We start from the raw sequence: 25,777 nt of genomic DNA, 5'->3' as shown, positions 1-25,777 counted from the left end.
ATGTTTAATGATGTATGTAGGTTCAATATGATTGTTTTTTCCATTTCGATCTCTTTCTTTCGCATACTACCGTTTAGAGCGCTAAGAGACTTAACTGTAATTTGTGCTATATAAAAAAGAGTATTATTATTATAGAGATGACCTTGCATGGTGTAATATGAGTATTTATTTATTCATTTTTTACCTTTATGTTTTATTCTCAGGAAAATGAACTTGCTGAGGAAATTTGGAGTGACCTCATTGATGAGATGACCCTTGGATTATGTTTTGATGTTCATCGTTCTGTCAAGCTTGGTCTCATGATCATGGATGACATGACAGAAGAGGCTCAGCAGGTATGGAAATACAATGACACATACATACATGTATAATATAATATGATACCAAGTATCAAAGCCCAGTTGATTTTATGCACGCTTTATAAATGGACATATTATTATTATTATTGTCATTATTATTATATAGGGGAGTCTTTGTATTGCAGAACTTTGCCACCTGTGGAAAGGTTTCATTTGAAACATGTTCAAATCAAAACCATATGAAGCTGAGTGTTCTATTAAAATAAAATGTTTAAACAAATAGTTTGTATGGTAATATAATAACATTGTCATTGATCTGTCAACTCCATGCTTCACTGCAGTTGGGAAAACTGGATTTTGTCATTAATATTAGGATGAGAGATTTCAACAATTTCATCCCTTAATGGTGATTTAGATTTTAGCAAATTAGAAAGCCAACATCACTTTTATAATGTTACATGTATACCGTAAGTAACGGACTATAAACCGCACCCGTGGATTAACCGCACCCCCAACTTTGGACTAAAAAAAAAAAAAAAAAAAAAAAAAATCTTTCTCACGTTTACATGCATATTTGAGGTACGAAGAAACAAAAACTAAGTTAAAGATTTCAAAGTATCCAAAGAGATTACAGAGAAATCTGCTGTTCTTGATCAATTCATCTACAAATGTTAGCAAGAAAGAAAGGTCCCGACAATATTGGCCACTAACACACTCACCTCACAGTCACAGTGTACACACACACAGCACTGCCGCTCTTGTACATTGCAAACTACGATACGGTACCAGTACATCTTGTAATGATCTGTGTCTTTCCCGGCGTAGGAGGAAGAAACATTCACATTTCTTGCATCACAACCTCACAATCACTTTCAGAATTTGTCTAGCATTCGATGTCTTAGCATGAATTTTGGATACGGGATTACAGGAAGGTTCAAGAAACAAAGAAATTTGCATTTTTTCCAGTTGTTTTTAAGGCTTCGTGCCGTCTCTCTCATGCATGGTTTACATGGTATCTTATGAAAAGCAAACGGGAAAGAAAAAATAAGCTGGTGCGAAACGGGACTTTGGAGGGAGGGTTTAAAATGAATAGCGCCAGCTTAAGTCGCACTATAACCACAATACAACGCAAGCTAGCTCAGCTCACTCAACTCTCGGTCAGCTGTGACAAAATATTACCGAGTATGCTTTGCGTCTCTTTGAACTTAGCCAGGGAACTTTGCTGCTTTGAATCGAGAATAAAGTCAAAATTAGTGTCATGAAGGTGGGTGCGTTTGTTATGGACAATATTTGATAAGATCGTAATAATCGCTTCTCATTACCCGCGGCTCATACCCCTCTAAACGACATTGCCCTGGGTGGCTACGCCCGGCCACTAGATGTGTTGTGAAGTGGCAGACGTCTTACATGTTCGGGAGGGGTTACGATGGGCTGGCTCAGACCCGTCATCGTGGATAAACCGCACCCCCGACTTTTGCTTCTATCCCGCCGAGATAAAGGTGCGGTTAATAGACCGTTACTTACGGTATGTGACCGACGAAGTACAGAACCACTGTGACATCTCAAGTCATGAACATGTGTATATTTACTGCAAGAAAATTTCAGTAACTCTCAGTAAACACTGTAGTTCACCGTGCTCCAATCTCATTATCCTATTTAAAAAATTTCTAGGAATATGACATAGTTGACGAACCAGGACTGGATGTATTTGGTCAGCCTCCTCTGAAGAAGCATTTAGAATGTTTGTGTCCTAGCTGTAATCGCAACCTGGCAGCCAATCGCTTTGCTCCACATCTTGAGAAATGCATGGGAATGGGTAGAAACAGCAGCAGATTAGCAAGCAAGAGGTATGGTTCTTGATTTTTTTTTTTTTACACTTAAAAAAAGTAGACCCCCATCACACAGACCCTCTATCTATACACAACAAAAAAAGTAAGTCCCCCCTTAATCGAATTGCTGTAACTTTTGAACGGAATAATTTGAGATATGATATTTCGTAAGTGGTTTTCTACACTCATTAAGCAACTCCTCGGGGAAAAATTAAATTTATCGGTTGAGTCACGCATGAGTAATTAAAGATTGAATTAAAAATGACCATTTTTGAAAGTCATAAGAGTCGTTTTTCAGATTGTGTAAATACAAAGTTGGGCAAAAATTTTGATATCGTATGTTTATGGTTGAGTGAGCACAATGTATTGTGACGATAGGGGTTTATGGTAGTATCCTCTACAACTTGTAAGAACATGTTAAAATTTGAAAATGTTGGTGGCTCCCCCGATTATAGGCCCCTCCCCCATTCTAAAATTCTGGATCCACCACTGATTTGTCCATAAATTTAACTGATCCCGAGAAATTGTTCGGAAAATAATACATTTATGCAGTATAAAGAGTATTCATTCCCAAGTTTTCGAATGTGCTCGCTCAACCATGAAAATGTCAAAATTTCGGAAAGTGTGTGGTGATAGAAATGATGGATGATAAAAACAACAGCAATTAAGTCACATTTGAAACCGAATTTGCCCCCAATATTTACTTTATTACCCTTTGAAATGAGTCTGTGACATTGAAAATACCCCTTTTCCCACTTTGATGCGTGCTCACTCATCCATGAATAAACATATCGATTTCATTTTTGCACAGAATTCTGCCCATAGGTTGATAAACATTACTGCCAAATGACATTGCTAAAGACAGCCTTGAAAAAAAGTTGCACCATATTGAATAAGGGGTTCCTTATTCTTAAACATATGCACCCATAATGTACACAATTTCTATGAGAGAGGAAGTCCAAACTTTAACAAAATATGTGATATGAGGGTTTGTTTCATGGACGGTTTTTGTTACTTCTTCCAACAGTTATTTCATGAAACTTCGCACATGGCTTCAGAGTAACACTATCCAAAAGGCGCGCACACCAAAATAACCATTCGATACGGCACAGAGTGGGGCCAAGGCCTTCAACTTTCTTCTCATTTGCATAATTTTTCAATATTGTGTGCTCACTGATGCATAAGACATCGGGAATTTCATAAAAATCAAATCAAATGAACTATGCAAGGAGGTTTGTGACAGATATCCATAGTTAGCAATTGCATTTTTTCCAATAACGTAAAAAAGAGCTAATCACATTCCACATGTTCATTCAAGCGTGAATACTTAATTAACACGTTTGAATCATTGAAGCATGTTAACTGGTCATGAACATCACAAAAAAGTTGAGAAAAGATCATTTTCAGTTACCAAAATTAAACAATACTTGCCTATGATATTTGAAAATCGTATTTTTGTTTTCAATAAATGTTCATTGAACCGTGAAATGATGAATATTGTTGAAGATACTCTTCCCAAAAATAATTGTCATCATATTCGATCATTTTTATCGATAGAAATGTGTAAAAAAATCCATTTATAGCAAATTTGAACTTGTGTTTATTCAACCGTGAAATTTAGCCAAATAAGTTGTATCGTCTTTTAGAAAGTACCTTTTACAAGCCTTCTGACTATTTTTCATGATGAGAATGTGGAATTCGTTCCAAAGAAGTGGAATCAAAGTCATGATAGTTGGCTTGTGACTTTTGAAAAGTGACATTTTTGCCTTCTGGCGGTGCTCACTGAAGCATGACGTAAAATACGTCCATAACATTTACTCAGATGGTAGCTTATAAAATTACCTTCACGCTTATGTAAAAATAATTTAAAAACTTGCATTGGTTCGGAAATTATTGATGTTTGTTTAAGGGGGGACTTACTTTTTTTGTTGTGTATAGTTTTAAGGGGGGGTGTGAAAAATGACAAGTTACTGAAAATCATCAGGTTTAAAGGTCAGGATAAGACGTGCAGTTTAAAATGTGAAGTGTAAGATAGCTCTTACAATCAGGACAGAATGAGTGAGGGAACTATCATGGGGAAGTTGGATGGATGCTGTAAGCTGACAAGGATTGCTAGCATTAAAGGAGGCTGCTGAGCTGGGAAAATCTTTAAGAATATTCTTTATCTAGGAAGAGTACGCAGGCATCTGCTCTGTACTTATTGTCTTCTTTAAGGTTGAATACCCAGTAAAGCAAAAGTTGGGGAAATTCAGTGTCCAACTTTGCAGAGCCTGGACTAAGATAAGTTGATATTAGTAGTTGAGCTCTCTGTAGATAGGGTCTTTGGGGTAGAGCTCTGAAGAATCAGTAGAGGGTTTCACCATCCATGGGGCAAGAGGAGGCTTGGAGGCAAACTCCTAACATCTGAGCTTCCACATGTTCTTTGATGGCCATCTTAATGGTGCATTCAAAAACCAATATGGCATGTGATTCATAAGCAGGTCTCCTAGCAGAGAGAGCCCATAGTTCCCAAGAATACACCTAAGGGACGTGACTGTTTGGGTGTTGGCGTGCAGAGCAAGGAGGAAGGTTCAATACTCGTACCTGACCTGATAGAGGCTAAGAAGCTGCCCTGAAAGCAACATCTTGTGTTTTCTTCCATTGATATGAAGAAGGCCAATTAGAAGGAAGACACATTCATTAGCTGCAGAAGTTGGAACCCCAAGGACTGTCTTGCAAAGTTGGTTATTGTGCCTTGTCAAGCCTGGACTCCATGGCTTTGGCTGTGATGAGGTGAAGGATTGCTGTTCTGTAAAGCATTCTTGGAATGCAGTATAGAGCATAATAAGTGTTGAGACCTTTCAAAATGATCTGCTCTGTGGTGTCCAGGCAAGAACCTGACTGGAATGCCAAGTTGGTCATGGCAGTATTTGCAGATGATTGGGGGTCACCCATCTCCCAGCCTGTCTGTGTGTCGCTTTTCTTGGGGTACACGACTACCACATCACTTTTAGTTTGGTTGAAATTGTGCCTCTGCTTATGTTAGTAGGCCAGGGTGGTACCAAACAATGCATATAGCTTTGAAATGCCACGTGGTTGGCAAGCCCAGCCCAGCCAAGGACACCAGCATACTAGCAATTGATGCGGCAACAAAGGTTCACGTCTCGAATGGTCTTAATTAGGTCATCAATGGAGAGTATAGAGTGACAGTGGGAGGTGAGAGCACTTCACACTTGTCTTACACCCTGTTGGATATGGATGGGAGGTGAGACTTTCCCATCCCATTACATAAGAATATCCATACCCTCATACAGGCTCTCATTGTTTGAAACAGGAACTGGTTTCTGCAAGCCTTGGTGCCAGATTTTTCAAAGGCATTTTCATAGTCTAATAGGGCAATGAAGGTTGGTCTTTTTTCAGCTTGTTGGACTTCTAATATAAGCTGTAAGTAAGACATAGAGCTGTAAGATGATGGGATAATCCTTTTCTGAATCCAAACTGCAGTTAGACAGGAATATTTTTGATCATATATCAATGATATATAATTTAGAGCCATATGAGATGTCTTCATGCTTTGACCCATAAACCCTTTGTTTGTTGCATTTAGCAGTGAACCCTTCCATGTAGCATAATACTCTCTGTTCTTTAGAGGGCTATAATTTTTAAATCTAAATATTTTGAAAAGAAATGTTGTGTAGCAAATTTGTAGTGTTTTATGGGCTTTCTCGTCATTTATCAATTTATTGGATTTCTAATGAAATAAAGCATGATGAATTCTCGCTACCCCAAATAGGAACAAAAATCTCATAATGCGCGAGACAAGATAATTTTCACTCCGTCGGGTCGTCATCACGACTTCCGGTTCAGAGTCCTGCTCGCGCAAGGTTCGTTGGTACGTACGGTAGGTATTTCCACCACGCTGAAATCGATGCCAATCAGCGTAATATGTACAGATTATAATACTTTTTATTTAATTTGGTCAATTTTGATTCCATTTGAATTTTAAATAAAAAAATATATATATTTCACGTGAAAATAACTTTTATTCATGTTTTTATTTGGTTATTAAAAAATAAAACATAAAATGAATATCTTAAAAATTTGCATTTAGCGACCGGCCTGACATCACGATCGTATTCGACTTCGACTAGACGCTAAATATATACACTACATCATTCATTCCGTTCAATTTTTCGTCGACCACAAAATGGATAAAAATCAGTTTCGGAACTTAAACAAATCTTAACTGACAGAGGAATACCGTGCAATGGAAAGCGTGGGGCAGAATTAGTGACTTTAGCAGAAAAGGCCGTTAAACTGTATCGTGAAAGAGAGGGTTGTGATCACGAACTTTCCGAGCGAAAGCGACCACTGTTGATCTGAATGGCAAAACAGTGCATTGGACTTCCGAACAGGAAGTTGTAATACCTAAAAGCTATCCCATAATGCATAATGCAAGGGATTTTTCGCGGATCTCGGCGAAATCGCTATTTGGGGTAGCGAGAATTGCAATTTCTAAACTATTTTTCTTATATTTCCAACAAAATTTCAGTAATTTTTATTTTGGTTCTTGCGTCAATGGCATGATTTTGTTTGTATTCACCTGGAAAGTTCATTGGACAAACTTTCTATTGATACCAAAATCATGATAATCTGGAAAAAATATAGCCCATACTATAGCGGAAAATAAAAGAGATCAAATCTTTGCCTGGTCAAAGAAGCTCTGATAAAAGCACCTCATTCAAATAGGTGTCATGAGTCATGAACTTCTAGCAATGAACCTGACCATGGTTTTGTGAGTGAGGAGGATTTTATTGATATTTCTTCTGGTTTTTTTTTCAATGAACTTCCTGGATCTGCTGAGGGGTGTATCGATTTTGTTGTTACAATAGTTCTCCCACTAAGTGGTTTCCAAAACCTGGATCCAAAAACTCATTGTTCTGTGCATTAAACTATGTGACAAAGGGATGTCAATAGGGAAATTCATGGTTGTGCAAAATTGCGAACTAAACGCATCTACAGGTGTGCATTAGTGCGAACAAAATGCACAAAGAGTTAAATGAAGTGAAAGGAACTATCCCTCCCTTTAAAAAAAAATTGACACAAACAAGAAAGGAACCAAAATTAGATAAAATGGACCAAATAAAACTCCAACTCCTACTTTTCTGGCTGAAGATTCTGGAATTGTGAAGGAAGTGTCATTGATGTTCTTGCATGTACATAAATCGTCTTTTTTTCATAATCAAATAGAGAAGGAACTAATGAACATGTTTGCTAACGATAAACAATATGCAGAACAAGTTATAAATGTTATCCTTGTTTCCTTTTGCTTATGCAGGATAGCCATAGCAAACACTACCAAACTGGACAGTGATGAAGATGATGATAGAGATTTAGACTGGACAATGGCTGTAAAAGGTGATGGATATGCTTGTCGCATTACAAAACTGTTGATATTACATGCGTAACCTGCTCCTTTTTTAGCTTTTTCTTTTATGAACAGAGTCGGATTTCTCTTTTCCCTTCTGAGATGAAAATAGTGAAATAATAAAAAAGAAACTGTTAGGTTATACGTGTGATTTGTAAATTACCCAAGGTATTTGTTATCAATTTAAAGAATACCAATGTATTAATGATAATATGTTGCTTTCACATTTCACATCAATCAGTCCAATTGGAGAGGAATCAAGATCCAGCTACAAATGCAGAAAAATATTCAGATTTCATGGATCATTATTTACATCACATTAAATAAATATAATTTGATTCTCACCAGGAGTTCAAGAATATTAAGCTAATTTTTGGACCTGGTTTGTCCATATTGATGGAGGTGACTGGCTTTACCTTACACAATGAAATCATAAAATCATTATAAAAATCAATTTCAGATGGGGTTTTTCATTTATTTTCCTTATTTTCATTTTCTGTCACAGGTTCCAAGAGATCAAGGAAAGAAAAGCTTGGTAATAACTCTCCAAGAAGAACCAAATCAAAATTGAAAGCTGGTAAATATAATTCTGTGTATACAGTCAAATATGCATGTATGAGAATAGGAGAATAGTTGGCCATCTATTGTATGTAAATTTATATCTGAATGTTCTGTTAAGAGACCATCATTTGTGCAAAATAACACAAAAGCTGAGCTCATAAACTAACTTTGCATTTTTTAAATTCCATTACCAGCTAGAGTTTGTAATTACCATACTCATTGTACAAGGGACCATCCATTTTATGTGTGCAATGAAATTTTCTTGTTTTTAATTACATAACTGGTAACATAATACCCTAGATCCAAGATATTTATTTCTCATTATTCCAAAGATGTGGAGATCTATTGTAATTGTAGATTCTGCAATTTCGTAATTAGGGGGCCTCTCTTTTGTCAATTGCATCCTTCTTATTATAATCTCCTATATCTATTCCATTCCACTATTCAGATGTCAGTGATGTATCCAGTGTTAGTAGTACCAATATGGAGAACAGCATGGCAACTTTTAAGGTAGGTAATTTGTAAAGATGGAAAATTAATGTACTTTTTAATAGAAGATACATTTTGTTTCCATTCATAATTCAATGGACCAAGTACTCCAGGTACTTTCTTCAATATGCCTGTAAAAGCTCACTACCATCTGTTAATGGAGAAAATGAAAAATTTCATAATTCAATGGACCAAGTACTCCAGGTACTTTCTTCAATATGCCTGTAAAAGCTCACTACCATCTGTTAATGGAGAAAATGAAAAATTTCAGTATCAATAAAGTACTCTTTCTAAACAGACTGTTGTTTCTGTTGACATCTTCCCCAAACTCTCAGGCAGATTGCATGTATGATTCTAGATTTTACCTTATACTTTGATTTTTTTTTTTCACCTGAATAGCAGAAGTGAGACAGGTGCCCCTTATATAACAGCAGAAATTGCATCATTAACAACAAATCTATCTTAACCAATGTTAAGTTCTGAAATGTGATCATAAATTATAAAGACCAATTTCATGAAACTTGCTCATAAGGTAAATCAAGTATGACTGATCATCTGGCATGATTTTCAGGTCATATGTTTAAGGTTAAATGTCATTTAGGGTCAATCAACATTGTTTTTGTTGAGGTATAAACATCAAAATCTTAACCAAGATTAAGATTTTTATTTTAAAGATAATTTCAGAAATATAAGTCCCTATCACATAACAATTATGTATAGTACTTATCAAGTTTCATAAAATAAAGGAATGTAATTTTTCGTCACTAGATCGAAGGTCATTTGGCAGTCAATAAGCCAATATCAACTTAGAAATTTAAAGGGGTTGTTGCACTTTGTGAGCAGCTAATTTAAAACAAATTTCAAGCTAAGATGAAACATGTGCTTGAATACTTGTATTTGTCCTTAAAAAAACAGTGAAACACACCATGATATAGGATGAAAAACTGTAATTTAGAAATAAGTAGCAATTTATTTGCCTGATTATGAGAATTGTCTCTGAGACACATTTAGCTTCTGCCTACTTTTCTCAAATTAAAAAAAGTCTCTAAGCTTTGTTTGACTTCCTTCCGTGTTAAATGATCACTTTAACCAAAGTTATTTTGAATTTCAACATAATTGTCTCAGTCAATGTTAAATGTCATTTGAGGTCAATGAAGTTGGGGTTTTATTATCAAATTAATGTGTGGTTTTTTTTCTCTATCTTATTTTGAGGGATTATTCATCTTTATTGTGTTCAAAGTCAACAATGCTGCTATATTGAATTGTGTAATGCAGGCAAGACTTCCAGAGGCATTCCACTTGTTTCACATAATTAATATTGACATAGAAAATCAGTTATAAATATGTCAATAACCACAACAAATAACCATTACAAACTAATCTACCCAATTTACCTAATCTTTTTTTATGGATATGGGCTTGTTTTCACAAAAAATTGGGTTACTTGATTAACCAATCAACAGATGTTTTTAACTCTATGCCCGCTTTGTTCGACTAGAGTCACATACAGCAGACTGCCAAGTTCAACTCAAGTCACATTCTATTCACAATACACACAGAGTGCATTGAGTCTATTGTTCATACACACATACATATTAGTGATGTGTACAATGCATTGTTTGTACTGTGTACACAAAGCTTTTCTTTACAATAAAAAAATAAAAAGCTATTGTGAGCTGAATTAGCATAGTCTATGCTAAACCCCTCTTAAGGTCACACCTTGCATTAATGTGGCGCAGGAGTGATTTTGTCCATGGCGGGCAAAGAGTTTGTTTTCAAAGCTTGTTTTAACGCTCGGTTTGTTTTCAAGAAGTGACAAGTTACCCGATAACACGTCCAGACAAAGTGGTTGAAGAAAGCCTTCGTTTTAAAATGTATCCACTAAAGTTCAGCACAACTGATATGTGTAATCTACAAAAACCTTGGCATCAAACCACAGTTTGCAAACCACCTTTTACTTGTTTACATGTGATCGGCTTTTGCATCGGCTCGCGGTTCTGCAGAATCGGCTTTTTTGTTGCGTGTAAGCGCGATTAACTTGCATCGGCTCTCGGTTCAGAATCGGCAATTTTGCACCACCAAAGTAGTAGGTTCAGAACCGCGTGCCGATGCAGAATCTGCTTTTTTTCTACGTGTAAACAGAAAGCCGATTCTGCATCGGCAATTGGCGCGCATTTCATTTATTTTCTCATTGTGACGTAATTGTAAGCGCAAGGAGCCAGCGTTGTCTTTATTATGACGTATATTGTTGGTGCGAGGATCATTTCAGGTTTTGCCCCAAAAGCCGATTCTGAACCGCGAGCCCATGCAGCGTGTAAACGCGGTGCAAGATAAAACCAAAAGCCGATCACATGTAAACAAGGTATTTATGAATTTGGCCAATTTAGTTGATATTGATTGTGTCATGTGTTGTTTTTTTTGTTCAGGCCTTGGGAAATTCTGTTCCTGTCTTTGAAACTCTGACTTTGGAAGAAAGGAAAAATATCTTAATGACAACCTGTGGTGTTATATCAGAGCATACTAAAAAAATGTGCACAAAGTAAGTTTGGTATATTATAAAGGTTAGTGATTAATCGTACGCTTGATTTTAATTATTAATTGCACATTGTAGCCAATCCAATCAATCTATTAAAAAAAAGTTCTACAATGATTGCTAAGCTTTATGCTATGGGCCCCTGATCACTTAATTGATCCCAAAGCTAATGGCATATGTGAAGTGTTAAAAATGATCCTAGCTTCTAGTGCAATAGTTAAGGAGAATAACTTATATGTTATAATAAACTCACCCAATGTTTTAAACTAGGTGCTTGCTTTGCATATTGGATACAAGTATATTAGGCCATACAAATTCCAGCAATAATTTTTTACTTATACTCTTGTTTGGCTTGATGTTTCTCCAATACAGTAGAGCATTAATTTCCCTAGGAATCTTTCAATCTAATGATACAATGTATTCATACAGGTTGCTTAAATAAAAAAAAAATAAGCTCACAGGTTTTTAGTTTGTTAACCTTTTTTTAGTGTTTAAGTTCCACTTTAATGATTTTCACTTAATATATCTGTTTATATGTAGATCACTGAGATGTCCACAACACACAGAGGACATGAGACAAGGAGTAAGGAGATACCTTCTTGGCCTTGAGACAGAGGAAAGACTAAGACACAAGGGAGATGGGTGAGTTTATCTCCACTTGGGCATAGCCTTAAATATTTTATCATTGTATCGTATGACCATGTAAAATTTATTTTGTAGTAGAGGCGCCTCACAGGCAGTCCCTTTTTGAGCTCCAGAATTCTTCTTATTTTGTCACATTATTATTGTTTGAATGCTATATTTACTATATCAGTTTGTAATATATATCGTCAGGATCACCCTAGACCAGTTTGGATCTGTTTGATGGCCTACTTTGGAAAATCTGCACGGATCTAGTTTTTGCAGTTTGTCTTCATTGCTGAACCACCATTACATGCATGTTCTCCATGTATCTTGATTTTGGCTTTCAAGTTCACTCATCCACACCTTCCATTGTCTTCATCAATAGCTTCTGGACACAACAATGGAGTTGGTCAACTTGATAGCAATTGTCCTCATTGTGTCTACAATGGGAAGGAATGAAGTGGAGCCCTGTATTGGCCACCATGTATTCAAGTGCTGTTTTAAAGAACAGCGGAATACCAGTAAGTTCCTTGGAACGCGGGTAGCATATTATTCTAATGCCACGTCAACCTTCCAGCTTCAACTCTTGTTATCAGGAGATATTAGCTTGAACCCTGGACCAAGGAACTTTGATACCACCACGACCACCGATGAGTGTTACAATCCTGGTGATACAGCGAGAACAGAATGTAAGGTAAATCGACATGTATATGATAGAAATAAGTTACTGGAGATCAATCAGAATAGACAGTTTCTAACAAGGTGCAGACTTCAGGATGGCGTTTGGAAGAATATATGTTCTCTCGGGATTGCTAAAAGGCAAAGGTTTCACAGAGGTAAAAGAGCAGGGAGAAGGAAGCAGAGGCATATCCCAGTAGTGACAACTCCTCGTTTGCCTGTCAACAATACCTCCAGGTGTGGCATCAATTACAACAATCTGAGGAGGATACCCAGACACGATCCTAACATTCAGTCTGGTACAAAAGTACATTTATGGAATGCACGTTCTCTCAGAAATAAGGCTTTAGTCACCTATGACTACATTCTTGAACATGATTTAGATATATTTGTCATCACAGAATCATGGCTGAAAGATGACGATCAAGTTATCAAGGGTGAATGTACCCCACCTGGATATACGCTCATCAACACTCCACGTAAAATGGGAAGTGGGGGAGGCATAACAGTTATCTTCAAATCTGAGCTCAAATTACAAACCCGCACTTTGGTGAATGAGTTTAGGACATTTGAGTGTGTCCATGTTGTGAACAAGTTATCGTCATCTTCTTCACTATTGAATCTGGTTGCTGTTTACCGACCGCCACCATCACCCACAAATGGACTGTCCTTGGTGGATTTCATGAGTGAATTTGATACCTTTTTGACTGATATGTATGTAATCCCAGGCAAACTAATTTTGCTTGGAGATTTCAACTTCCACATAGACAATCCTACTAAGACAGATGTGAATGGTTTTCTCCAGGCTATATCAGCGGCCGGCTTACATCAGCATGTTACTGGTCCAACCCATTCGCGGGGACACACACTGGATCTTGTTTTCACCAGAGAATCTGAGTCAATAATCAAGAGATGCAGCGTGCAAGATATGCTGATGTCTGACCATTCTGTAGTGAGGTTGGAGCTGACAATCCCTGTCAGTCAGCAAGAGATGATCACAAGAACCTCTCGTAATTATAAAGCAATTGATAGGGACAGATTCAGAGATTCCCTTCAAACGATGACTCAGAAGTTTTCACAACATAAGGATACTGATCATAGTTTTGACTGGTACAATGATACGCTGCGTGGTCTTATTGATTCCTTGGCTCCATCGACAGAAAGGACCTGTGCGGTACGTAGAAGAATGCCTTGGTACACCGAGGAGATCCATCTTTCTCGACGGAAAAGGCGCAGAGCTGAAAGGAAGTGGCAGAAAAGCAAGTCTGCAATAGATCATGATAGCTATCTAATTGCAAAGCGTGAAACATCAAATCTGATCTGCAGGACAAAGATGTCCTTCTTTCGACATGCACTTTCTTCTTCTGATACCAAGGAAGTCTACAGGACATTGGACTATTTACTGAACAGAAAGAATATGTGTCTTCCCTTCCATGACTGTGCGGAGACCTTGTGTAACCAGTTTTCTACATTCTTTACCAACAAGATTGAAAAGATTCATGAAAGTCTTGGGGATATCACTTCATGTTCCGGGACCTCGATTGAATCTAGACCGTTTTCATCATCTCCTATGGTCTGTTTTGATCTGACAACTGAAGATGAGATATTGAAAATCATCAAGGGTTCTGCAAGTAAGTCATGCAGCCTGGATCCCATTCCTACATGGTTCTTGAAAGAAAACATCCAAGATCTTCTTCCCATCATAACCAAGATAGTCAACTCCTCACTCTCATCAGGAAACTTTCCAGCGGCAGCGAGAACTGCAGTTATACGACCACTTCTTAAAAAGCCATCACTCGACAGGAACTGTCTTTCCAATTATAGACCTGTGTCCAATTTGAGTTTTATTGGAAAGATCATTGAAAAGGTTGTATGTCGAAGACTTATGGATCACATGGCTGATAATGACCTGTTTGAGCAACACCAATCGGCATACAGACCACACCACAGTACGGAAACAGCTCTAGTGAAGGTGAAAAATGATATAATGTTTGCCTTAGATAAAGGTCATGTGGCACTTTTGTTGTCACTTGATCTATCAGCAGCATTCGATACCATCGACAGGCAAATTTTGATATCTCGTATGTCAAACAGGTTAGGAGTCAACGGTATTGCACTCAAGTGGTTCAAATCCTACCTTGCAGACTGGACTACCAAAGTAGAAATAGGTGGGAAGTCATCTAAGTGTAGTGCGAGTTCTATAGGCTTGCCGCAGGGGTCTGTATTTGGGCCGATCGGCTACTGTATCTACACCTTACCTGTAGGAGACATCGCTCGCCATCATAATGTCTTCTACCATACTTATGCTGATGACATACAGCTTTACGTAACATTTGATCCTAAGGTTTGCAGTGTAGATGAAGCAAAGAAGACTCTTTGTGCTTGTGTCACAGACATCTGTAGTTGGATGACTCTTAACAGACTTAAACTCAATGAAGGAAAGACTGAATTTCTTGTCATAGGTTCAAGTCATAACCTTCGTTCCCTTAGTGATGTTAGCCTTGGTATTGGTTCTACTACTATTGTATCATCCAAATCTGTTAGAAACCTTGGTGCTTACTTTGATTGTAATATGAATATGTTAGAACAAGTTAATCAATTATGTAAATCTGTCAGATTCCATCTAAGAAACATATCGCAGATAAGAAAGTACATAACTGAAGAAACCTGCCACACTGCTGTTCGTTGTCATATTTTGTCCAGATTAGATTACTGTAACAGCCTATTAACATCTGTTCCCCAAGTGTATTTGAAGCGCCTACAAAGTTTACAAAACTGGGCAGCCCGTATTATCTTTAAGGTGGACCGACGTCATGATCCTGGCCCTTTACTTAAATCTCTTCATTGGCTCCCTGTAAAGAAGAGAATTGTCTTTAAATTACTTCTTTTTGTCTTCAAAGCCTTTAATAACCAGATGCCAAAATATATCAAAGATAGCCTTGCTTCCCATAGACCAACTCGCCCTAATCTCCGTTCATCTAATGACCCATATTTGCTTGCCATACCCAAAACTCGTACAAAAACAGGTGATCGCACATTTAGTGTTACTGCTTCTAAAGAATGGAACAACATCCCCACTTTCATTAAATCATCAAACTCTTCAGATCAATTTAAGAAACTTCTAAAAACATACCTCTTTTCCGATTAATTTCTTTTGCGTGTATTTGTATTGTAATTATTATGTACTTTTGTTTTAAATCGTTTGTAAACGCTGTGATATAGTTAACTATGGAGAGCGTACTAAATGCTAGTTATTATTATTATTATTATTATTATTATTTATAATTATTTATTATTTATTTATTCGATTTAAAACATAGATACATGATACAAAGGTCCAAGGACCAAACTGAACACGTTTACAATAATTATAACATAATTATAGATAAAATTAATGGTAACAATCAAGACAGACTACTGAAACATCAAACAAAGAAAATATAAATGCATTCAACAAGAAAGACATTGTTAACCATATTAAAAAAAACCAGTATAAGAGAACAATTATTATCACAGAAGTTAACAAATCATTGCAGAGAAAAAAATCTATATCAGGAAGATTATAAAATAAGATAAAGCAAACAAAAAGATGGTTCTAAGACTAAGGGATAGACAGTTATTACAATAACCGCCTATTAGAATAACTGCAGTGCACTGGATCTCCTGCAGCAGTGCACAGGTGCTCTGGTCTTTACAGGCATGCCCATTGGGCCTCCCACCATCTTGCTGCTTGTGCTTCCAAGATCATCTTTGAGATTAATCTCGGACTAAATCTAATATCCAGGGAGGTCTAAGCTCTCTCTATATATTATTACAGTTTCAAACTCTTTGACTGGTGATTTTGGCTCAGCTGGTAGAGCATCTGTATCATAATCGGGAGGTCAGGGGCGGTATTCTGAAAATCGTGTTAACTTTGGTGTTAAATATCGTGTTATTTCTCTGATTTAACACGCCCCTAACATACCCCCAAATCGGTATTCTGAAAACCGTGTTATCTCATTTCGTGTTATCTTCGGCTCCTCCCACTCTGCATCTATTTAATCCAATCAAATGCGCTGTTACAGAAACAAAACGTGCAAAATTTTCAGGGAAAAGGGGAGTGCGCACTCGGTGACGTGACACGAAGCTTGCATTGTGACATTATTTTTGAAAGCGCATACAGCTAAATAAAAGTTAGAGCAAGAAAGAGACGTCGGCAGTGGTGATTGTGACAATTAAGAATGGATTATTTCAGACAGCATGGATACAAAATTATGACAGGAGATAGAGGCCTCGATCGATTGTGGAGCAGGCAGGGGACAATCGCACCTAAATATGGGAGCAAGCATAATTCATACATGCCCCCAATAATTTTAAGAACTTGAAAAAATAAATATGCAATGTAAATTTGGAAAAGAACTTTAAGAAAAATTAAACCTGACATAGAAATATCATACATACAAAATTGTATTGTTTTCTTTACTAAAATTTGATGCGTATAGCGATCAGCCCCCCCCCCCCCATAAAAAAATAACTTTTGCCCCCTCCCCTATCCGAAGCATATAGATTGACTGGCGGGATAGATGAATTAAGGATGACCTAGAAGCATTGAGAGTAAAAAAAGTGTAATCACTGGAACTATATAACCATTGAAAAAGGGGGGAAATTGTGAATATTATAGAAGAGTTCCCCAATCGCCAATTCTATTCCTTTTAATTTATGTTTGTGACTTTTTTAAGACGTTTTTAAATTTTCTTCCTCCCCTTTTATCTTGTTTGTATTTTGGCAAAAAGTAACCAAATAAATAAGTCATGAGCATTATGATAATAATTTTAATTAATCCAAAATAAAGATGTATTCGAAGTGTATTTTCACAGGAAATTCCAAAGAAATTGTTGTTTAATCATTGTTAGTAGAGAGAAAGTTAGAAGGAAAATAATGCTGGAAAAATGAAAGAATATTAAAGTAAATTCTGGCAGACGATAGCTATATGCCCGTAATGTTCTTTTTGACGTTTGTGTCTGCTAGAAAAAGTGCAGGCATCGATCGTCATAACTTAACCTCTCCTTAACGCAGTGTTAAATGTTCGTGTTATCTTTGAACCAAATTTTAGCTAACACCATTTTCAGAATACCAAATTTCGTGTTATCTTCCTCCCTAACACCGCGTATGGGGGTTGCGCGTTGTGCACTGCGTATTTCATGACCATGCGCGGTGTTGTGCCACGTGTTTTTTATGCTAACACGATTTTCAGAATACCAATCGTGTTAGCTAACACCGTTTTTGTGCTAACACGGTTTTCAGAATACCGCCCCAGGAGTTTAAACTCTGGCTGCATCACACCTTAATACGTAAAAAATGGGATTTGCTGCTACCCTGTTTGGCGTTCAATGATTTAAGAGATAGAGCTATGTTGATCTGGTGCTGGAGAGTGGCTGCCGGGCCCACAATCAATTGGACAAATGAATTTTCAGGGTATTTCTATTTCAGATTTCTATTTCGAACAATAAAATATGGATTTTCTCCTTTTTTTTTCTGGATTTTCATTTAGTTTGGACCCCTGGCTTGTGATATCTGAAGAACAGATCATAGAATCGGATTATAAGTAACATGTGACTCTGTAGGGAATAAATTGCATACAAAATCTTATGAATATCTTTCTTTGAAAATTGTGGCTGAGCACCTTGGGTTACAGGTACAGTCAGCTAGGTGTGTGCGGCAGCTATAGGCATTGTATAGACTGGAAGCTTGCTATATGGATGTGGTAGCCTAGCCTGTTGATGTAGTATTGTATTAAGAGTGATTTGTTTCTTGAACTGACTTGATTCTACCTTGCCATGCACACAGATTAAATATTAAATTGTTCTTGTTGTATTAACTGTTTTACTCCACAATTTTCAAAATAATTTTCCAAATAACCCATAACAGTAATCGTCCATTTTTTATTAAGAGAATTTTTTATTCCTGTTTCCATCATGGTATATTAAATCTGTATATTCGTAAGATTTGCTTTTTGTCTTATCGATATAGCAAAACAAGAGATTACATGTTGATTCCATATAATTATTTTTGTGACAAAATTATGTACAAAGTAGAAGTAAAAGTGAAAAAATTAATTATATACAGTGAGAAAGATGTACATCACATTTCATTAGTTTGCATACTAATTGATGATAATAATCATTACCCTGGCTGTAGCTGAGCCTGCCATTTAGGCGCTAAAGCGTTCAAGGAATAAACCCTACTGGGTACCCATACACCTCACCTTGGTAGAGTGCAGCAAAATGTGGGTAATTTTTTTGCTGAAGGAAAACAAGTCCCTCTGATTGAAAGATGAGTCATAACCACTAGACCACAATGCCCCTGCCCGGTCCACCGCAGCACAGCTAACTAGCTTTCATCATTTCCTATTGAATACCATGACTGATCATGACCTACAATGACCCATTGGCTGAAGCCCTATTATCCAGCTCCGTAATATATGTACGTCTGACCCCCTTTATTTACTCTATTTACTAGTTCATATGAAAAGTAATACTCTCAAATTATTATGGTTTGAGCAGTTAAAGAAATGAAGTAAGAATTGAGATAAATTGGGGTTGGCTGTACAAAAAGATTTCATGGAATTGCTTTGCTAATTGGGTTGTATAAAGACCATTCCTAGAATTTAAATAGTACAAAAATAAGTTTCATCAAATTAATAATAAACCATGGCAATAAGTCAAAACCTTTTCCAGAAAGAAAATAATATACAAATAATGAATGTTTATGAGTGCAATGGACAGAATACTTCATGAGGTGAAAGATGAAATGATCCATTCAACGAGGCGTATGCACGAATGATAAAAACATTCATTATTTGGTTTATATGACACTGAAAAATTGATTTTTTTTTTTTTTCATATGAAATTTATGAATTTCGATGCAAAACAAGGTCATGCACATGCAGTGCGAGTTCGGTCTGTTGATTGTTACGTCATTACAACATGCGCACTGCTGGTGCCTGCAGCTGAAGCATGAGCTGCAGTCTAGGTGCGCGCGTGCAATGGACAAAATCGTATGGATCCAAAATTGCACGATGAATGGATTTAAAATTGCACGGTTGATGACGTCATTGTAAAATGGGCTGAATGATCGATATCGACCAACCAATCAAATGACAAGGATCTATCTAGGTGTCATATAAATGGGATTATTGTATTCCAGGTGTAATTTACACAGGAAATACCAAGATTGTACATGTATGTATATTACAGGACATGCAGAGGTAGAAATATACATCATCCAGGTGTTAAGTGGTCCCATACTCTGATTGTTGATTTCATTAGTAAGAAACTTACATGACATTTACTATAAAATATTCAATGAAGATTTATAAACAAGAAGGAGTGTGAAATGTTCAGTGTGTAATGGAGTTGATGGTGAAGCAATGGACACACTCTTAATGCTGGATTCGCAAATTTTTTTTTATTGAGGCTTGGGCACCAACAGTTTTTTTTATTTTTATTTTTTTTTAAGTATTATCTAGCAATTCTAATTTTTGCTCTCCTGTGCATATTTTGGTCATTCAAATTTTAACAAATTGTATTTTCTTTCTGGAAATATGTAATATGAAGGCAGAATTGCATGAGACGGGCATGTATTTTCAATGCACATGCATATTTCAATGCCTTATCATTGTGAATTATTATTACAGGCAACTTTACCACCAAATTAAGACTTTTTGGACCACAGAAATCTATTATACTTCGACGTTTGCACTATCTTAGCTGTTTAATATTGTAAAAAATCAATTGCATCTTTGTATAATAACCCCTTTCTCATGTGTCAGGCCTGTTACACAAACAGATATAATCAATTGTTGATCTTAAGTAAATTGTAAGTAAATTAATCAATTAAATCAATTTATTCAATTAATTGTAAGTCTTTTTGTACTGTTTATCATGTGCAAACATTACTACCACCTGTAAATTAACCATATCTCTGTTATGTCCATCAAATTGCTTTGATATTAAGTTGCTAAATTACAATGATGATACATGTAGGTAAAGTTATGCATGGTTTAATTCTTTAATTTTCTTTTTCTAACATCAGTGTTCTTGAGACGGAAGAGATTGATATAGATACCTATGAAGATGGAGACAGTCAGGCTCTAAGGGAACGTCTCAATAGAATACAGCAATGGGATGCTATAAGTAATCCATCGCCAGCTGAATCAACTTCCACAACAAGTAAGTACCAAGCTCCTCCCTTATCAGATGTGGCTGCCCTGAGTCCTCTTTATTAAAACCTAATATCCATGGCAAGTTGCAATTTTACATGCTGTTGTTTTAAGCTTCTTAAATCCTGCAATACAATTGATCATAAACATCACAATCAATACATGCAGGTTTAACCTAATTTCAACTTGCCCTATCAGGTCAATATTTTTGTAGCATAAAAACAAAAAGTTATGTCATGTAAGTTATGTTTCTTACAAAAAGGGTAAATGGTATATTTTTAATATTTTTTAATCAAATACCAGACTCAAATGAGGGCCAGGGTTCCAAGAAACGAAAGAAGGGAGGTAAACTCACCCATCGGAAGAACAGGAAACAGCGCCCTCCTTCAGCTCAGTCACAGACTAGCAGCGGTTCAACATCTGCTGCAGCAGCTGCATTGCAATATGAGGTCATTGACTGATCATGCATGAAGGTGTGACTGCTGATATTAGGGGGATTCCCCTGATGAAGGAATGATGTCATTGAAGGAGGGAGACATCCCGTATGCTGCTTCCTTCCGTGCCAAGATAGCAGAGATCTTCCAAGTGATGGAGGAAAGATGGGTGTCTTCCATTGCAGGGGGACAGAGAATAGAGCATTGAGATTGAATGTTGATTGATGCAGTTGTAATGTTACAATTCAGTGTCTGTTTATTGGTTGCAGAAATGAGTTTTGATTAAAATCCCAGGATTTTAATGGTATCTCCAGGTGAGTATACAGGAAGTTGCAGGTTTCTTTGAGATTTCAATCTCCTTACAAATGTCATAAAGATTTGTGTGAGTTGAAAGCAAGTGCTTGTGGCAATTTGAGCAGCCTAGCAGCTGGAACATTTCTTTGTATGATTTCTTGAGGAATTAAGAAGTGATAACATAAAAATAAAATGTTTATCATATGAAAAGCAGAGACAAAGTCAGGCTGCAGTGATTTATTTATTAATTCTTTAATTATTTAATAATTATGATGATGAGGAGCACCATAGCATTTCACATCCTCTATACTTTATTTGAATAAAGAATTTGACATTGATTTCATCCCCGAGAGAGTCATGCAGCATCATTTCATTACTTCAAGTATTCATGCTTTATTTGCACTTAGGGTTTAGACCAATCAATGTGTGTCCCTGAAATGACAATTTCATCACATTTGAAGCAGCATGCTTTAAGTGCCTTTCAGCATGAGGTCTCCTACCCTTCATTTACAATTCCAAATCCTTTTGAATTATTTACATTCGGGAGCATCACATTCACCAAACACTACCTGCTGAAATATGTATATATTTCATCAAAATAAGTGTAAGTGGCATATTAACCCACCAGGTATATACAAAGTTGGCGATAGGTATCATAGACCTTTGGGTATTTGGAAAATTTAATATTCAGAATTTGGACAGTCTTCAGTAAATATTTGTTAAATTTAATAGTTAACCTAACAGTTTGGGACAAATCAAGGACATCCTTTGGAATTCAGACATGTATTTTTAGCTCATCCGGCTCGAAGGGCCAGATGAGCTTGTGCCGTGGCGTCCGTCGTCTGTCGTCCGTCCACAATTTCAAAATGCTTCTTCTTCGCCATTTCAAGTCCGATTTCAATTCTGTTTGCTTTATATGATAGCACTAGGTGGGGGATTCAAAACTGCTACACAGAATTTTAAAACTCATTAAATATGCAAATTTTATGCGCATTTTACAAAATTCACAAAAAATGCTTCTTTATTTGTTGACCGGTTTTGAATTTTTTTTCTTCCATCTGGTAGAACTTCATGAGGTTCACCAAACTTCTACACAGAATTTTGAAATTTTGACTAGAACAATTTTTATGCTAATATATGCGAAATTAATTTATGCATATTTTAAAAAATTTCACATAAAATGCTTCTTCTTCTTTATTTGTTGACCAATTTTGATTTTTTTTTTCTTCCATCTGGTAGAGCTTCATGAGGTTCACCAAACTTCTCCACAGAATTTTTTAATTTGGAGTAGAAAATTATTTATGGTAATTTATGTGAAATTCATAAATCACAGAAAATGCCTCTTTATTTGTTGACTGAATTTCAAAATGCTTCTTCTTCGTCATTTTATGTCTGATTCCAATTTTGTTTGCTTTATATGATAGCATTAGGTGGGGGATTCAAAACTTATACACAGAATTTTGAAACTCATTAAATATGCTAATTTATATGTATTTTTAAAAATTCACATAAAATGCTTCTTCTTCTTTAATTGTTGACCGATTTTGATTTTTTTTCTTCCATCTGGTAGAACTTAATGAGGTTCACCAAACTTCTACACAGAATTTTGAAATTTTGAGTAGAAAATTATTTATGCTAATTTATGCAAAATTCATAAATCACAGAAAATGCCTCTTCTTTATTTGTTGACCAATTTTGATATTTTTTCTTCCATCTGGTAGAACTTCATGAGGTTCACCAAAATTCTACACAGAGTTAAGAAATTTTGACTGGAAAATTATTTTGCTTAATTTATATGAAATTTATTCATAGATCACAAAAAATGCTTCTATGTCATTTCTTCATCGATTTCAATTATATATCCTCAATTTATGTCACCAATATAATTCACTACAGTGTCGACTGGGCTGAAATTGATATTGTGTTAAATTTCGTTCCGAGATGCCGGATGAGCTCCACATCATTGATGTGCTAGTTTTATAAGAAGGTGGGGACTATTTATAGGTGGCCCTGCATGAGATTTGACACGCCTCTGATTGTGATCTGTGAGGTCATTTACATTAACCTCTCTTTCTTCATAGCATTCATATAATGAAATTTGAAAGACACGGCCTTGTGTACATGCACATGTACTGTATATAACTTGGGCTGAAATGTATAAAAAATACTAGGTGTCTTCACAGGCTGTGTGTATCGAGACAGATAATTGCTTCCATAGGGCAGTCATATGACCTCTGTTATCCGTTTACAATTAGATTCACCATACGTTAAATCATCTTCTGTATTTATTTCATACAGCAATGACATGGTGACAACGAAAAAAAAAATCAAACCTTGATTTACTGTGTGTGTGCTATGACTGGCATTATATGTAACAACAGCACACTGATTTTGCAGACTAATTAATCATATGACCCTTCCCTACTGTATGTGACACATGACTGGTAGTGCGTAAGCTGTGTTTGTCCATGTCAGTCCCACCATATGGCCTTTCATTAATTATATTATTAACCCATCTATTCTGGGATCAGGAGGAATTATGGTTGGTCTGTCAAAATTTCAGTAGTCAAATATTTACCAGAGTAATTAATTCTAAATTTCATCAGGTGCTAGTAGCAATATAACCTTATTTTGTTGTGGTGAAAGAGAGGGCGGGGGTGTCTGGTTTCCCTTCCCTGAAAGCTATTCAAATTAACTTGTCTGTAAGATGTCTATAATAATGTTGTTTTCAATGGGCTTTTAAAGTTCATCTTGGTCTGCTATTTGCAATCTATACATTGTATACATGTAGGTATATACATGTATCATCATTTTCATATCATTTTGTATGCAATAATTACCATGGCAAAATGTTTGTGAGAAAATTGAATTTCAAATAAATACGGGTAGAATAAGCTGTCCCCAAATGTTGAGGTGAAATAGGCTGCTTACCTTTAAAGCAATTTGCTGAAAATAATAGTTTTTTTTTAATATTTTGCATTGTTTGAAAGTAAAAACCTTTCCTTCATGATACAATAACGCTAATGAATTACTTTATCATTGCCATGAATTTCAATTACAATTTTTATGGAAATAAAACATTAATTTTTGTCCATCCAGCTCAAATGTTTTAGTATCAAGCACTTAAATGATATCACAATTTATTTGTACTTGGATGATGTCATTTTCTGATGGAAGAAGGTTAAGGGGGTAGGTGTATGAAGCGATTTGTAATTCTCCATGAGATCTCCATGCACAAACAGACGTGACCATTGTGAAGCATCAATCAATGCTGTAATGTGAACCATCCTCTTGGCTCATATATAGTTCACAACCAAGTACGCATTATCATTCAATCACTCTCGGTCAACTATGATAATTCACTCATTGAAATCATTATACATGTATTACTCATGAATTCCCTGCTCTCCATTGAACATGTAACACAAATCCAATACTCTTGTTCAAACAATCAAATTGATATTAGTGATATACATGTATGACACTAAAACCCCCCAGCTCTCAATTGATAGTGTAATACCCCAATCCCTTATTCAAATTATAAAATTTATATTGAGGGTATTATACATGTACATTTATTACACTAAAATTACCAGCTGTCAATTAAATATGTTAAGAAATCCAATATCCATGCACCAAAAATCAAATTGATGTTGGTGGTATTATTGTATGACTGTCTAGATTCAGTGGTTGTAAACTGAATAGTTTGTTGACCTTCTACACCCTGAATCAAACCATTCTAAATGGAATTAATATGATGATACGTCTTATATATTAGACACAAGATTACTTGCTTGCCAACATGATACAAAATTATTTTATACTTCTTACAAACAAAGGTTTTTGTGTGATGCTAAACCTGTGGTTTTGAATGTGATATTATCACTGATTTCTATATTAGTGAATGGTTACGATACATGCCAATGACACCTAGAATATACACTCATATCAAAACCAGTGACAGTTGTCATTGTGATGATAAACGATTTATGATAGTAGTAATGAAAGTAATTTTTTTTTTTTTTTCATGATGCGAGATGCAAGTAAGAAGCATAAAATATTTTATATATCACATGTGCTTTAATTTTTAAACATTGAAGAGAAGAAGGTCATAATGGTGAAAGTGCTTGGACCATTGCGATTGTGTGATTAACAGATGGCAACTGTATTCTACACAATCTTTATGATTTTGCTTCATAAGAAGAGATCATTTGATAAATCGTATATTGGTGAGACCAAGCAGGCCCGTCATTGTCTCAAGTGCATTGGACACTATTTAAAAATCTTTATAGAAAGCAGAAAAGTGTACAATCCTACTGACAGTTGTACCACTGTGACTTGCTTATTTCCCTACTTATCGTTACCATAATGGTTTGGTTTATATCAGTTGGGTTATGTTATTTCTGAAAATAAAACCAAAGACTATTCA

The 25,777-nt window shown here is 36.0% G+C and overlaps 1 protein-coding gene across 1 annotated transcript; it reads left to right on the top strand.

Annotated features, from left to right (window-relative positions):
• The first annotated feature begins 203 nt into the window (after positions 1-203).
• Positions 204-25,777, top strand: LOC129257068 (ataxin-7-like protein 3). The gene is made up of 9 exons (XM_054895300.2): positions 204-335; positions 1,971-2,146; positions 7,446-7,525; positions 8,041-8,112; positions 8,545-8,606; positions 11,012-11,124; positions 11,659-11,760; positions 20,494-20,630; positions 20,924-25,777. Exons 1-9 carry the CDS (start codon positions 249-251, stop codon positions 21,079-21,081), a joined length of 987 nt encoding a protein of 328 aa, XP_054751275.2. The 5' UTR covers positions 204-248; the 3' UTR covers positions 21,082-25,777.

This window comes from Lytechinus pictus, chromosome 3, assembly GCF_037042905.1.
Source record: "Lytechinus pictus isolate F3 Inbred chromosome 3, Lp3.0, whole genome shotgun sequence".
In the NCBI taxonomy this organism is placed as follows: Eukaryota; Metazoa; Echinodermata; class Echinoidea; order Temnopleuroida; family Toxopneustidae; genus Lytechinus; species Lytechinus pictus.
This window is presented reverse-complemented; position numbering and strand designations above follow the sequence as displayed.